Source organism: Oryctolagus cuniculus, chromosome 16 (assembly GCF_051225735.1).
Source record: "Oryctolagus cuniculus isolate XC-2025 breed Fujian yellow rabbit chromosome 16, ASM5122573v1, whole genome shotgun sequence".
In the NCBI taxonomy this organism is placed as follows: domain Eukaryota; kingdom Metazoa; phylum Chordata; class Mammalia; order Lagomorpha; family Leporidae; genus Oryctolagus; species Oryctolagus cuniculus.
Window position 1 is genome coordinate 88371759 of NC_142882.1, and position 14958 is coordinate 88386716.

General features: G+C 62.9%; 1 protein-coding gene across 2 annotated transcripts in view; it reads right to left on the minus strand.

The window, feature by feature from the left end:
- Nucleotides 1–1450: 1450 nt before the first annotated feature.
- Nucleotides 1451–14958, minus strand: part of NUDCD3 (NudC domain containing 3) — a 100107-nt gene continuing 86599 nt past the window's right edge. Inside the window, exons 5-6 of one of the 2 annotated variants that reach the window (XM_051853060.3) lie at nt 7565–7753; nt 1451–1594 (exon numbers count right to left, since the gene is read on the minus strand). In XM_051853060.3, the coding sequence (XP_051709020.3) occupies nt 1568–1594; nt 7565–7753 (216 nt within the window). In that variant the 3' untranslated portion in view covers nt 1451–1567. Of the gene's footprint in view, nt 3418–7564; nt 7754–14958 lie in introns of both variants that reach the window. The other variant, XM_051853059.3, reaches the window with a different exon arrangement.

Below are 14958 nucleotides of genomic sequence, written 5' to 3' on the forward strand. Positions count from 1 at the left end.
CCATGGCACGAGGAGGAGCAGAAGCACTTAAGTCCCTGAGGCTCCTCCGGCAGGCCCAGTGCTGAGGCATGGGGCGGGGAGGAGCAGGCCCAGACCCCCTCCCATCCAGGAACCTTCCCCAGTGCCCCCCAACTCCCCCTCCTCCGGGAGAGTGGTCTGGGCACCCCTTCAAGTCGCCCCTCCCCCTGCGTGTGCATCTCCATCCGCGCCCGCCGGGACCGGGGCTAACGCAGCAACCCCGCTGGCACCGCACGCTCCCGCTGTGACAGCGTCCTCTCCCCACGGACCAGCCCCTCGGCCACTTCAGCCGAAGTCCTGGGGAGCACGGGGCTCCCAAGGCGGAGGCGGTCTCAGCGATGCGAGGGAAGGAAGACTAGGCCCTTCAATTCCCAGTCTTAAGAGAAAAAGCAAAACAAAACACACACACCACGCTGTTCGTGTGAGCTGAGAAGCAGGGCGGGATGACCGAGGAGGACGCTCACCCCGGCCGGCACTGTCCGACGGCACCCACACGCGGCGTCCTGGAGCCCAGGAACACACGTCCCAGGGCAGCAGCCAAAACCCTCAGGTGGACAGTGGACCTGCCCTCCCTCCACACCCCAAGGACACGGCCGGCGCGAGGGCTGCTCGGCTGCTGGTCACGGGTGGGAGCTCGTCCGAGCTGGCCAGGCTCTGCGCTGACAACTTCATCCCGATTCACAAAAGCGAGCCGTCCCCTTGGCTGAGCTGGCTGCCAGCTGGCCCGCCGCGGGAGCAGATTGAGGTGGGGCGAGGGTCTGTTCTCGCACAGCGTTCTGGGCAGCAGCCGACGCCTCCTGGACACATGTCCACAAAAACACATCTCCGCCCTTCTCCCTCCCCCACCCTCGGGGGCGGGCTTCTGAAGCCGCCTCCTCTCTGCTGGGTTATTTCTGGCAATCCCACTGCTTACCCTTTGACACGCTGCTGGTTCATTCAAGAAATACACCTCTCACCTCCTCAGCCTGCCCGAGAGGGAGCAGGGACAGAGAAGGCAGGAGACAGGGAGAGTCCAACACTGGGTCACGTCCTGTGTCCCGGGGGAAGCCCGTGTTCCAAGCACGGGTGCAGGCGGCAGCAGGTGCACGCTGGGCCGCGAGGCCGGGCCTCGCAGGGGCCCCTGCAGAGCAAGGACGGCCCTCCAGGCAAAGGCTCAGAATTCCACATGCACCCTGAGCTGCAGGCCACAACGAGTTCCAGAACCTTGAGCAGGGGATCATGTGCAGCTACATCCTCTATCTTCCCTGATCGGAGGCTCCCAGCGATCCTCAAGCCACCTGCCGCGGTGTGCAGCCTGGATGGGAAGCGGCCCCAGGAAGTCCCGGTGTTGGCGTCTGCTGTTCGTGAGGGCTGGGACCCCTCAGCTGGAGTAAGGGGCAGCGAGCGCGCACAGAGCTGCTTCAAGAGCAAATGTCACACACGGGCCCAGAACTGCTTAAATACAGATTTATTGCAAACACACACCAAGGAGCCGGAGCGGCTGTGCAGGCTGGGCGCCCGGACAAGGGAACGAGGCACCCTGCTCTCCTCAGGCCTCAGCTGGTGGGACTCAGGGCCCAAACCGCGGCTGTTGTGTCTAAAAAGAGAAAACAGGCAGTGGGCCAGCTCTGGCCACGGGGCCGGTCCACGGCGCCACCTCGGCGACATGCCGGGAGCAAGGCTCGAGGCAGCGGCTCCCGCCACGCGGCCTGCACTGCACACGGCCCCTCAGCCACTCTCCCAGACACTGGCTCACCGGTTATTAAAGCAGGGAGGGAACAGAGAAAAAGCAACACAAAATAAAATCGGGAAAGAAGTCACCGCGGAAGTGAGCCCCCGAGTTTCCGGTGTAGCACAATCCCATCCCACCGCCACGCAGTGACAGGACACACACACACACACGCACACTCACGCACACCTCCTTCCACCAGGCTGGGCAGCTGTGTGCAAATCCTAGAGCCTCGATGGAAGTGTGAGGCAAAGGGAACACAGTGGGTGACAGGGAGCAGTCAACAGGGGCAGCGCGGCGCAGCCAGACCCACACAGCAGACGCGTTCTCCCGGGCGACCCGTCCATCTGTCCCAACGTGCCGATGACGGAGACCTCTTCACGGGCCACTGCCAACTTGCTCTCCCGGACGGCCCCTCCCCGAGCACCAGAGAACACGGCGTCTGCAGGGCTCTCTCCTCTGAGGCTCGTGTCGGCCGCCCCGATTCTCACCGCCCATGCAGGGCGACTGACCCACGCACCGAGGCTGATAGCCAGTGCCAGGTGGTGTTGGCACCACCTTCCTGGTGACGGCCAGAGAGGTCCTGTGAGGACCAGGAGCACTGGCCCCAAGGCCCTGCCCCACCGCTGTGGGGTCTTTGCAGCTTGGCTGGAGGTTGTGAGCAGCCACAGCTGAGGGCGAGGGCGAGGGCGAGGGCGAGAGGGTGTTTCGGCAGAGGCCAGGCCCTGGAGAACACGTGGAAAGGGCTGGAAGCCCCAAGATGCGGAGCAGCCCTGGCCCAGAGGGTGGGGACATGGCGCCTGCTCTCAGGCTTGGCTGCCGCGGGCCAGCGCCTTCAGGCCCCACGCAGAATTCCTCCTCGGCCATTCTTCCTGGGGTCCTGCTGCTGGGCTGCGGGGCACGCTGCGGTCTCCTGCTGGGGGTGCTGGCTCGGTGCACCCCAAGAGGAGTCGCCCCCGCGCAGCACAGGCTGTGCGCTGGCAGCCGGGCCCAGTTCACTTCACCAAGACGCAAAGGCAAGGCAGTCGCGGTCTGAGGAGGACGGGGCCATGCACACAGACCTGGAGCCAGTCCCAAGGCCTCCCGACACCCAGAACGTGCAGAGGCTCCCAGCTTCCCGCCCTGCCCACGGGGCGGGCAGCACATATTTACACAGGAGGGCACGGCCTTTCCCAAAGCAGCCCTAGGCGCAGCCACACAGCCCACCCACACGTCCCTCATGCAAGCGTCCAGCTCCACAATTTCAACGACTTTGGCTTCGCCAGCACCAGCGGCCCACCCCCAAGCAGCAAAGCAAGCGCAGAGCATCAGACAGCAGCGAGCGGGGAGTGGGGCGGCGCTGCCTGCATGGCTGGTTGCTGTGGAGACAACAGCCTGTGATCCCGGGCTGGACCGAGCACCTCCCCCCTCCGCCGCGGCCCCACGCTGCCTCTGCACAGTCCGGGTGCAAGGCCTGGTTCACCCTGGACGCAATGGCAGGCCGGGGTGAACGAGACGAGCAAGCCCCGGCGCAGGGAGCTGAGGGGACGGCTGCACACATGGCCTGCGCCCTGCGCGAGGGCTGCCTTTCCTCCGGGCCGTTAAAACTGCACAGCCCCCGGGGAGATGTTGAACATGGCCGGGTCGAACCGCTGGCCTCGGAAGGGAGAGCCTTCTGCATCCCACCCCTTCTTCAGCATCTCATGGACTTTCTACAAACAGAAAACAGAGAGATTAAAGGGGTCACACAGCGCGCACACACGCACACCGCCAGCCAGGCCCGCCTGCCTCCTCAGGGCTTGGGACGCACCCAGCACAACCCCGGGCAGCTCATGAGCAGGGAGGGGCCGGGAGCCTGCCAGCTCCTCCGAGACGGTGCCCGCAGCCTGATTTCTAACCCTCCTTCTTCCGGCTGTTTTTATGGCTCATCTTCCGTCCCTTCTCCCCAGGATCTCTGCCCAAATTCCACACTGCCTCCAGGGCCCCAGCCCTAACAGCCACTGAGCAGGGTGCGAGCAGCTGCCCAGGCAGGGAGCTCTTGGCACAGAGAACCACGGCATCAGATGGCGCAGGGCGGAGCCAGCATGGGACGCAGGGGAGAGACCTCAGCACGCCTAGCAGCGGGCCGCCAGTCAGACCTCCCACGGCTGCCTTGGAGACGCAGCCCTTCCGGCAGGTGGCCACTGCGCCCATGGTGGAGGCATGGCAAGGCTGGGCCTGGGGGGCAGCACCTGCACCTGAGCTGGGGCCCTCCTCCCCGTCAGCATCTCCCCACCCCCTCCTGGAGAGCCGCCACCAAGCGCCCTCGGGTGGTCGCTCCTCCTCTGTGCAGGGCCTGTGGTGGTGAGAAAGCCGGGAACAGACACCCCTCCTCTCGCTGGCACACAGGCTGGGCAGTGTGGAAAATTCCTGGCTTCCAGCGCGGCTGCTATGCAAGTGAAATACGGCCCTCCTGGCAAGTTGCTTGTTTCCTGTTCACAACCCTAGGTGATGCCGGAGACACGGCACACAGAGCAGGGACTCGTCGCATCGACCTCAACTGCCCACAGCGCAGACTCCGGAAGGTCCCCCCGGGAGCAAGGTGCTGCGCCGTGATGGAGTGAGGTGCTAACACCGACAGGCTGGGGGACAGGAGCTGCACGGAGACCCAGCACCCGCCCTCCAGCATGCACAGCCCTGGAGGTCTCTCCACATCCCTGCGCACGGAGGTGTGAGGCCGGGCAGTCCCGCCCACACAGGAGCGCACCAACCAGAGAACCCAAACAGGATGCTGCACGAGGCCACTGAAGCCGGGACAGGGCCCCACCAGCTGCAGAGGCAAGTGACGCCAAGCCGCCGTGGCCGCCACTCGTTCCCTGGAGAGCTGTGCTGCGAGGGGCAGGCGCCGAGACTTGCTCTCACACTGGGGAAGCCGAGCTGGCGCCTGTCCTGGCAGAGGTAGAGAGCGTGCACTCCGGCACCCCACACCCCGAGGACAGCAGCCACGTCAAGGGCCACCCGACCGCACGCCGGAGCGATCCCTGACAGGCACGGCCCCTGCACATGCACATCCTGCTAGGAAGAAGCCACCTGGGAGAAGATGCAGAGTACCACATGCGCTCGGGCCGCAGGGCACATCGAAGGCCTAACACACGAGGCTGCGCTGCCACAGCGCCCCTGGCATCGGCACAGCCCGACATGCGGCAGGTTCCCAGCGCGCCAGCGCCAGGGCACAGCCCGACATGCCGCAGGTTCCCAGCGCGCCGGCACCAGGGCACACGCTGCCTGACTGCTCTGGGGTGTGCAGCACACAGAGGGGATGTGGCCTGCTCCCTCTCTCCCTCTGCTAGTGAGGCTTGGGGGTCCTCCCAAAGTGACCCCCCCAGAACTCCCCTGCCTAGGAGGCACCCTGAGAACAGGTGTGTGAATGTGGCCACAGAAGGGCACAGCCCTGCCTCTCTAGATCTGGTTCGTCATTCGAGAAAAAAGGGAGTAACAGGCACTGTACAAGGCAGCCTGGTGGTCGCGGCTCTGCCCACCAAGCCCTGAGAGCTGCATTACTGTTCACAGCCACGGGGCCGGGGGCTGCACGCTCCCGGCCACACAGCAGATCAGCCCTGGCAAGGGGGTCACCACAGGCCCAGCACACATGCCGCCAGCCCTGGGCTCTTGCAGGTCACCACAGGTGTACACAGGGAACCCACTCTGGGTGGGGGCACCACACACACCCCTTTGGGGGTTCCGCAGCTGCCCGGCCTGTGGCGAGTCCACAGTGGAGTCGAGGCAGGCTCAACGCAGGGATCCTTAGGCCACAGCGTCTCCAGGTTCCTCTCGGGGTACTTCCTAATCCAGCTGTTGCCCATCTCTGGGCCCCCAATGCCAAGCCCCAAGCAGCTGTGGGCCGGGACCAGGAGGGCAGCCTCTGTGCTGCCGTCAGAGCAGGAGTGCGAGCACACGTGTGTGCGGTACACACGTGGTGAACAGGGCTGCCGAGGCTGGCCGACGGCAGGCTGTCATTAAGGATCCTGGCACGAGCTTGAGGCCCTGAAACTCCCTGGAAGCTGCCTCAGGAGTCCACTCTGCTCCCAGGCCTGTGCAGCGGGTATGCTGTGCCCACCAGGAGAAGGGGCAGGCGGAGGAGAGCCTCAGGCCTCTGCAGAGGGAGAGAGCAGAGCAGCCGCTTCCCAGGGGGGCGACGGAGGAGACGGCAAAGCGAGGCGGAGCGGTGCTGCAGCCGGGAGGGCAGGTGGCCCCGTCTTGTGCCTCCCCGCGGACACGCCCACACCAGCACGGAGCCCAGCCGAGGGCCCTGGGCCAGGGGCATCAGCAGAGACAAGGTGTGGAAGGATGCGAGGGAGGCCAAGAAACCCACAACACAACCGGCACGAGGCGGGGAGGCTGTGAGCACTGGAGGAGGCAGAGGGCAGGGCTGCCCGAGCCCGACGCCCCCGTGCACCTGACTCTGGCAGCCCCCAGGCAACTGCTGCTTTGCTCCCGATGTGCACGTCCTACAGGAGATGCCACCACGAGACACCCAGGACTCAGAATGCTCCAGCCTCTCTTCTGCCCCGCAGCAAGTCCACTGAAGACGCCACAGGCTCTACCAGATGCAGGAGTAGCGCCACGCCCCAGACTCAGCACCCAGGGAAGATGTGCACGGGGGCCAGTCCTGGGTGCTTCTCAGGGACACTCAGGACAGCGGGTGTCCACGTCCCCGAGCTCAGTGAGGGCAGCCCCTCCCCCCGAAGGTCAACTTGTGGCTGCACCTCAGCTGCGGAGGCTGTGGACGCAGGATGGGCAGGTCCCTCGTGTCTCTCCCACAAGGCTAAGCTTCACAGGTCGGCTGCTTGTTTGGCGGCCACACATTAATACTGTGTAACTGGATTAAACTGCACCAGGCACGGCTAGCTGGCTGGCTGTCCACACCCCGGGATGAGCTCCACCGGCCCTGCAGCCGGGGCCTTCGTGCCACACAGATTCCGTGGCAAAGGGCCAAATGGACAGGCACGCTCTCTCAGACACAGGCCAGAGGAGGGCTGCAAAGCTAGGACGGAACAGTCTGGAATCGAATCGGGGTCAAACCCCACTCCCGCTGCCTGACAGTCAGCTCCCACACGCCCTCCCTGCTGTGAGAAGACCTTGGTCCTAGGGGACTGTGGCCAAGTGACCCACCCAGCCTCTACACAGCAGGTGCTCACTACTGGCCCCAGTGTGCACGCCGGAGGGACGCCAGCTACCTGCGGGGAGCAGCGGGACACCTGTGGAGCCGGGCAAGCATGGTGGACACTGCCCCGGAAGGCCAGGACCGGCGCTGTCCCTGCACATGCCAGAGTTAAGTTTCCTCCCAGAGACAATCTGCGCGGCTCTCTGTGCCCGTGCTGCACCCGGCCCATGGTGCTGTGGATATGGGACACGGGGTGGTAAAAATAATCTCAGGAAAGCAATCCTCTCTTCCCTAAATAGCTGCCCTTGGGATTATTAAAATAGGAAGGAAAAGCGCACGCATCTCATTAATTGCCGTCTCCGCCCTGGGCCGCCACCTACCCCAGCCTGCTGCTGACCCCACGCCTCCTCACACCTGCCGCCCACATGCACCACCACCTGCGAGCTCCTGGCTCAGCTCTCCATGGAGGGGCCTGTGGGTGCAGGGAAGCCCCGTCTGAACAAGACACAACGGGAGCGGCAGGCAGGACCCGGGAGTCCCAGGGGTCTTCAGGCACAGGGAAGCCCCGTGTGAACAAGGCACAACAGAGACTGCAGGACCCAGGTCCCAGGGCAGGATGGGACGCCACCTCCTGACACCCTGCCGCACACGGGGCACCTGTCCTCCCCCGCACCAGCACCGCCACGTGCCCTCTGCCAGCAGGCCGCCGTGCGTACCAGCTCGTGGCTCTGCGGCTTGCCCTGCAGCTTCTGGTGGTAGTCGAAGGTGAGCCTGTCCAGGACCGCCTGCTCCTCTTCGTCCACGGTGGCCATGGAGCGCTCCTTGTTGATCTTGTCAATGTCGATGGGCTCCTCGCCCTCCAGGATGGCGCTCCACCAGTACTCCCCCACCTTGCTCAGGTTCACCTGCAGGCAGGAAAGGCAGAGACCCTTAAGGACAGAGAGACAGCAGCCACAGGTCAGCCGCCGCGTGCTCCGAGGGGTCCCTGAGAAGTGGCCTGAGCGTGCACAGGGGCTCCCTGTTCTTCACCAGGGCCCCGACCCTCAGAAACAGCACGGCGCTCACGAGTGTGCTCCCCGCCCCCACTCACTGAGACACGACATCTGCCTGAGGCCCCTGCCCACCAGGACCTGGTCCTGGGCCACCCCCGCCAGCCCCGAACCCACCCCAGAAGGCTGTCCTGCCACCCGTGTGCCTGCTCTTCGTCACCTCCCTCGTCACTGCCTTTCCCGTCCCCAGTCTCCTGCCGCCTCGGGGAGGCCCAGGTCTCTTAGGGCTCAGCCCCACGCAGAACAAGAGCTCCCAGAAGCCCCTTCCCTGGGTCCTCCAGGCTCAGTCCCTGGGTCTCAAAAGGATGGGGAAAGAGGAGCCCCACTAGGAGCCACCCCCAAACCTGATTCAGCCTGCTCACGGCGGCTTAGACTCAGCCCTGGGCGGGGAGGCAGCCCACAGTGCTGGGATCCGTGGGACTCATCTCACCACAGGAATTCAAAGCCAAGTGAAACGCAGCCAGGACAGGATGCAGAACACAGGGCTGGTGCCTGCAGTCAGCGCACATGCATGCAGAGGGCCTGGGCTGTACCTCCCAGTGGTGAGAGACAGGGGCCACGCCCCACGTGGTGAGACACAGGGGCCACACCTCCCACGTGGTGACACACAGGGGCCACACACCCCACGTGCTGAGACACAGGGGCCACACACCCCACGTGCTGAGACACAGGGGCCACACACCCTACATGGTGAGACACAGGGGCCACACCTCCCACGTGGTGACACACAGGGGCCACACACCCCACGTGCTGAGACACAGGGGCCACACACCCCACGTGCTGAGACACAGGGGCCACACACCCTACATGGTGAGACACAGGGGCCACACCTCCCACGTGGTGAGACACAGGGGCCACACCCCACATGGTGAGACACAGGGGCCACACCCCACGTGGTGAGACACAGGGGCCACACACCCCACATGGTGAGACACAGGGGCCACACCTCCCATGTGGTGAGACACAGGGGCCACACCTCCCACGCGGTGAGACACAGGGGCCACACCCCCCACCTGGTGAGACACAGGGGCCACACCCCACGTGGTGAGACACAGGGGCCATATCTCCCACATGGTGAGACACAGGGACCACACCTCCCACCTGGTGAGACACAGGGGCCACACCCCACATGGTGAGACACAGGGGCCACACCTCCCACCTGGTGAGACACAGGGGCCACACACCCCACGTGGTAAGACAAAGGGGCCACACACCACACGTGGTGAGACACAGGGACCACACCTCCTACGTGGTGAGACACAGGGGCCACACCCCACATGGTGAGAGACAGGGGCCACACCCCACGTGGTGAGACACAGGGGCCACACACCCCACATGGTGAGACACAGGGGCCACACCTCCCATGTGGTGAGACACAGGGGCCACACCTCCCACGCGGTGAGACACAGGGGCCACACCCCCCACCTGGTGAGACACAGGGGCCACACCCCACGTGGTGAGACACAGGGGCCATATCTCCCACATGGTGAGACACAGGGACCACACCTCCCACCTGGTGAGACACAGGGGCCACACCCCACATGGTGAGACACAGGGGCCACACCTCCCACCTGGTGAGACACAGGGGCCACACACCCCACGTGGTAAGACAAAGGGGCCACACACCACACGTGGTGAGACACAGGGACCACACCTCCTACGTGGTGAGACACAGGGGCCACACCCCACATGGTGAGAGACAGGGGCCACACCTCCCACATGTTCAGACACAGGGGCCACACCTCCCACGTGCTGAGACACAGGGACCACACCCCACGTGGTGAGAGACAGGGGCCACACACCCCACGTGCTGAGACACAGGGGCCACACCCCACGTGGTGAGACACACAGGGGCCACACCCCACGTGCTGAGACACAGGGGCCACACCTCCCACGTGGTGAGACACAGGGCCACACCCCACGTGGTGAGAGACAGGGGCCATATCTCCCACATGGTGAGAGACAGGGACCACACCTCCCACCTGGTGAGACACAGGGGCCACACCTCCCACGTGGTGAGACACAGGGACCACACCTCCTACGTGCTGAGACACAGGGGCCACACCTCCCACGTGGTGAGACACAGGGACCACACCTCCTACGTGGTGAGACACAGGGCCACACCTCCCACCTGGTGAGACACAGGGACCACACCTCCTACGTGGTGAGACACAGGGGCCACACCCCACGTGGTGAGAGACAGGGCCACACCTCCCACGTGGTGAGAGACAGGGGCCACACCTCCCACCTGGTGAGACACAGGGCCACACCTCCCACGTGGTGAGACACAGGGCCACACCTCCCACGTCATCAGGGACTTGGTCCTGGGGGGACATTCCCTCCAGAGCACCAGGAAGCAACAGGGTGGGCTTCCGGTCTTGTCTTCTAGCTGTGCACCCTGTGGGACAGGACAAGGCCACGGAGCTCCTTACGGAAGGAACAGGCAGGACAAGGCCAGCAAGCCACAGAGGTGCAGACTGACAGGGTGAAACCTGCCAGGCCACAGGGTCATTGTGACAAGTGGACCAGGAGCAGGCTGTGGACAGGTGACTACCTGCAAGCTGCGGGGGTCCACAGGGCATCATGTGCCCCATGGGAGCTGGACACAGGCAGTGTCCAGTGCAGCCCCTCTCCCACCAGAGTCCTGCTGCCCGGGCCCTCACACCACACGCCTGGACCCACAAAGCCCGTGAATCTAGAGGGAGGGGCAGGAGTGCAGGAAGGCACTCATGGTAGAGAGGATTTTCCAGAGCTGGGAACAGCAACCCTGACAAGACGTCAGGAGCCGCCTCTGCCTCCCCTGGGAGGCCGGGGGAGGGAAGAGCAGAGCTGAGCGTCAGCTCCACCCAGGGCTGCTGTGCGCTGCAATGCCCAGTGCACTGCTCTTCAAGTTTCTGAATTAATGTTTTATTTAATTGAAAGGCTGTGGGGGAGGAGGGGAGGGAGAGACAGAGATCTTCTCCCGACTGGTTCACTCCCCAAATGTCTGCAATAGTCACGGCTAGGCCAGGCCAAAGCCAGGAGCCAGGAACTCAATCCAGGTCTCTCAAGTGGGTGGCAGTGACCCAACTACCTGAGCCGTCGCCTGCTTCTTCCCAGGGTCTCCACCAGCAGGGAGCCAGAACCAAGAGCTGGGCGTGGAACCCGGGCACTCTGATGTGGAACATGGCCATCATAACTGGATCCTAACCAACAGGCTGAACGCCCTGTACCATAAGCCAAGTAGATTTTAACATTTAAGACTACTTAAAAAAAAAAAAAGAAAAAAGAAACAGAGAAACATTAAGTCCTTGGTCACGTGCACGGCCTGCCAGGGGCTCCTGTGGTGGCACACACGGCCAGTGGCTGCTGGTCTGTGTGGTGCAACCACCTCACGCATGGACATCAGCATGTGCACCACAAATGCCTGGACAGGAGACAGGAGCCCCTCTTTGTTTTAAAATTCTTGAACTTCTTTAACGATTTGTTTATTTGAAAGGCAGAGTTACCGAGATAGAGGGACAGACAGAGACAGAGATCTTCCACGCACTGGTTCACTCCCCAAAAGCCATAATGGACAGTGCTGGGCAGGACTGTGGTAGCAGGAAGCTGGATGGGAAGTGGAGCAGCTGGGACTTAACTAGCACTCCCACAGTGTAATCTGCTGTGCCACACTGGCCACACCCACTTTGCTTTTAAAAAGTATTTTTTAACTGAGACAAAACATACTTAAAATACAACTCAAAAGTGAACAATTCCATGGCATTTGGTACATTCACAGTCGGGTGCGACCACCACCACTACCTGGTTCTGGGACACTTTCATCAGCCCCGGCCCAGAAGAAGCCCCGTGTCCACTGGCAGCCACTCCCACCTCACGCCAGCCCTTGGCAGCTGCCAATGATGCCACCTCTGCAGGCGCGCCTGGTCTGCACATTCCAGCTCGCACACTCGGAAGCCTGTCCTTGTGTGACGGCCCCAGGGCTCATCCAGGCCGCCGCATCCATCACAGCTTCACTCCTTTTTCAGGCTGCAAGCACTCCACTGCACAGACGGAGCACGCGCTGCTCGTCCACTGACCTTTAACAGCTGTGGACACCCTGTACAGACACCTATCCTTGCCCCGGCCTTCAGTTCTCTGGACACTCGCCTAGTGCGGAACTGCTGCGTCGTCTGGTCACCCTAGAGTGAACTTTCTGAGGAGCTGGGAGACTTTTCTACAACGGTTACACCATTTTACATCCCCGCCAGCAGCACACACGGGGTTGCAACTGCTCCTTGCTTTCTTCTAAAAGATGTATGGCACGTATGCATGTATGTGTGTGTGTGTGTGTGTGTACATGGAAGGCAGAGCCGTGAGGGAGCGAGGGAGATCCATCTTCCATCCACCCTCTGGATCACTGTCCAAGTGCCCCCAAAAGCCGGGACTGGGTGAAGCCAAAGCCAGGAACCAGGAACTCCAGCCTGGTCTCCCACTTCCACAGCAGGAAGCCACGCCCTTGGGCCGTCTTCTGCCACCTTCCCAGGTGCATTAGCAGGCAGCTGGATGGGAAGCAGAGCAGCTAAGATCCAAACCAGCACTCCGCCACGGGTTGCTCACGTCTCACCCTGCCCCGCCGCAACGCCAGTCCCCGTTATCCTCTGCTCTCGGATCACAATCGTCCTCCCGGGTGTGGCCGGCGCCACTGGTCCTTTATCCTGACTGCGTGCACAACGCCGCCCTCGGCTTCCAGCCCCGCTCCTCACCGTGAAGGTGCAGCTGCCCGCAGTGCTGAGGGAGCTCATGTGCGAACGTCCGAATACTGACTCAGTACCTCAGCGCATCTCCCGCTGTGTCCTCGGGACAAGCTTCCCAGTGAGGAGGCTGACGACGGTCACCACGGCGGTATCCTGAACAACGGCGTTCTACCGTCATCCTGCACTTGCTGGCCTCCCCCACACCTGCCCTCTGGGACAGCCCCACTGCCCTGTGGGGCTGTGACTCCCACATGCACCTCCCCCTTCCCAAACTCCACCCTCCTCCTAACACTCCACACGCCCAGGTCTGTTAGCGGACACATTACTGATGCGCCAAACACTGTGCTACAAGCTGGCTGGCTCTGCAGCTTTTCCGCTGCTGCGCTTTGCTGCACTTGGAGGCCGGCAGACACTTACCCTTCCACACCCGGGGGGGGGGGGGGGGGGCTGGAGCTCACAGACCTGCAGGGCCAGACTCAGTGTGGACGCCGGATCAGGGGATATGAGTGTCGCACTCCTCCAACAGTCCCAGGTCCCTTGACAACCAGTCTGGTTGTCTGACATTGTTAACAAGTTGGGTTGATGGAGGAGAGTGGGCACAGGGAAACTCACCCTCCTGAGGTGACATCTCTAAGAGCCACTGCTACGACCTGCCACAGTCCTCTGTGGCGCCTGGCCTGCCTGTCTAGCTCACACACAAGGAGTCACAGTGCACATGGCCTCGGTGTGCTTCCTTCTCTGCACCTAGGGCTTGGATGCTCCGTGGCTGCTCCACGACACAGGTGACCACACACCTGTTCAGGGTGTCTCCAGGGTTTCGTGATGAGGCACAAAGTTGCTGGAGAGATCCACGGGGCACAGTGGGGGTTAGGTGGTGCTGCCACGCTGCCACCACCATGGAGTCCTGCACCCTTTAAGCTGAATTCCTCCCTTTCCTCCCTGGCCCAGTGTCCACTCCTAATAACCCCGGAGTGCAGGCCCAGCTCGGCACGCACGTGCGCCTGTGCAGGCAGCCTTGGGAGGTGGGGGTGAATCCCTCAGGCCACCCGGACGCCCTCCCCACAGTCGCCAACCGGCAGGCACTTGCTTTCTGAGGCCCTTGGGAGTGGGGGGGCTTCCTGGTCCCTCTCTCCCACCAGGGACAGAAGCTCCTCCTCAGGGACCGGGGACTCAGAGCCTCGCTGCAGCAAACGCTTCCTCTCGAACGAAGGCATCCACAGCCTGCCACTGCGCCGAGCCACACTCCCACCTTCTCAATGGCTCACAGCTTGTGCTGGCGTCAGCCAGGCCCCTGTGACCTTCTGGGCACCACTTCCTCGGCATATCCTGACTCCCCAGCGTGGTAAAACGTCCTGGGCCCCTCTTTTCCACATCTGGTGTGGGACCTACCCTCTACCTCCAGGAGGGAGCCTGGACTGTGAGGTCAATGGTGCTCCAAGCGTGTCCCCGGGGAGCAACCTCGATGCTGCCCAGCAAGCACAAACTCCACTCTGCCCCCAATCCGTGCCAGGGACTCCCCAGCATCCACCCCCTTTCCTTCCTTAGCCAAGGAACCTCCCTGGGAGGCCACGTGCCCAGCAAGGACACTGCACACTTTGCAGCCACCCGAGTGACCAACTTGGAGCAGAGACTTGGGGGAGAGCATAGGTCGCTCCTTCCAGGAAAGCACCTTGGAATAGTGCACACATGGGGGAGGCAACAGGGTGGGGGGCCGCCAGGCTCCTGCTGGGAGCGGCACCGCTGCCTAGGGGACTGTGGCCACGTGAGGCTGCCCTGCTCTGCCACAAGCCAGACCTGGGCAGGCAGATCCCATCTTTCATGCCATCAGCTAATTCTTAAACTTTCTGACTTATTTAAGAAATACAGAGACAGAGCCCTCCACTGCTGGTTCATGCCACAAAGGCTCACAACAGCCAGGCAGGAGCCAAGAGCTGGGAACACTCCAGGTCCCCAGTGTGGGTGGCAGGGACTCAACCACCGGAGCCATCCCGCTGCTCCCCAGCTCTGCGTTAGCAGGAAGCTGGAGTCCGCAGCCAGAGCTGGGAGTCCAAGCCACCCACTCTGACGGACACACACACCTTAACCACCAAGTTAAATGCCCACCCCCTCAACTATTTTATTGAGTTTAAAAACTAAAAACACTGCACAGGCCAGACAGATCAGAGCCATAGTCTGGGTGGGGTGGAGTCAGGGGCCCCTGGGCTCCACGTGGGCAGCAGGGATGATGAGTGAGGCCACGCTACACCCTCTCTCCTCCCACAGCACATCTGCCCTGGGACACCTGAGGCTGGCACCAAACCTTTCCTCCCTGCCCCCGCCATTTGAAACAGGCTGCCTCTGGCCGTC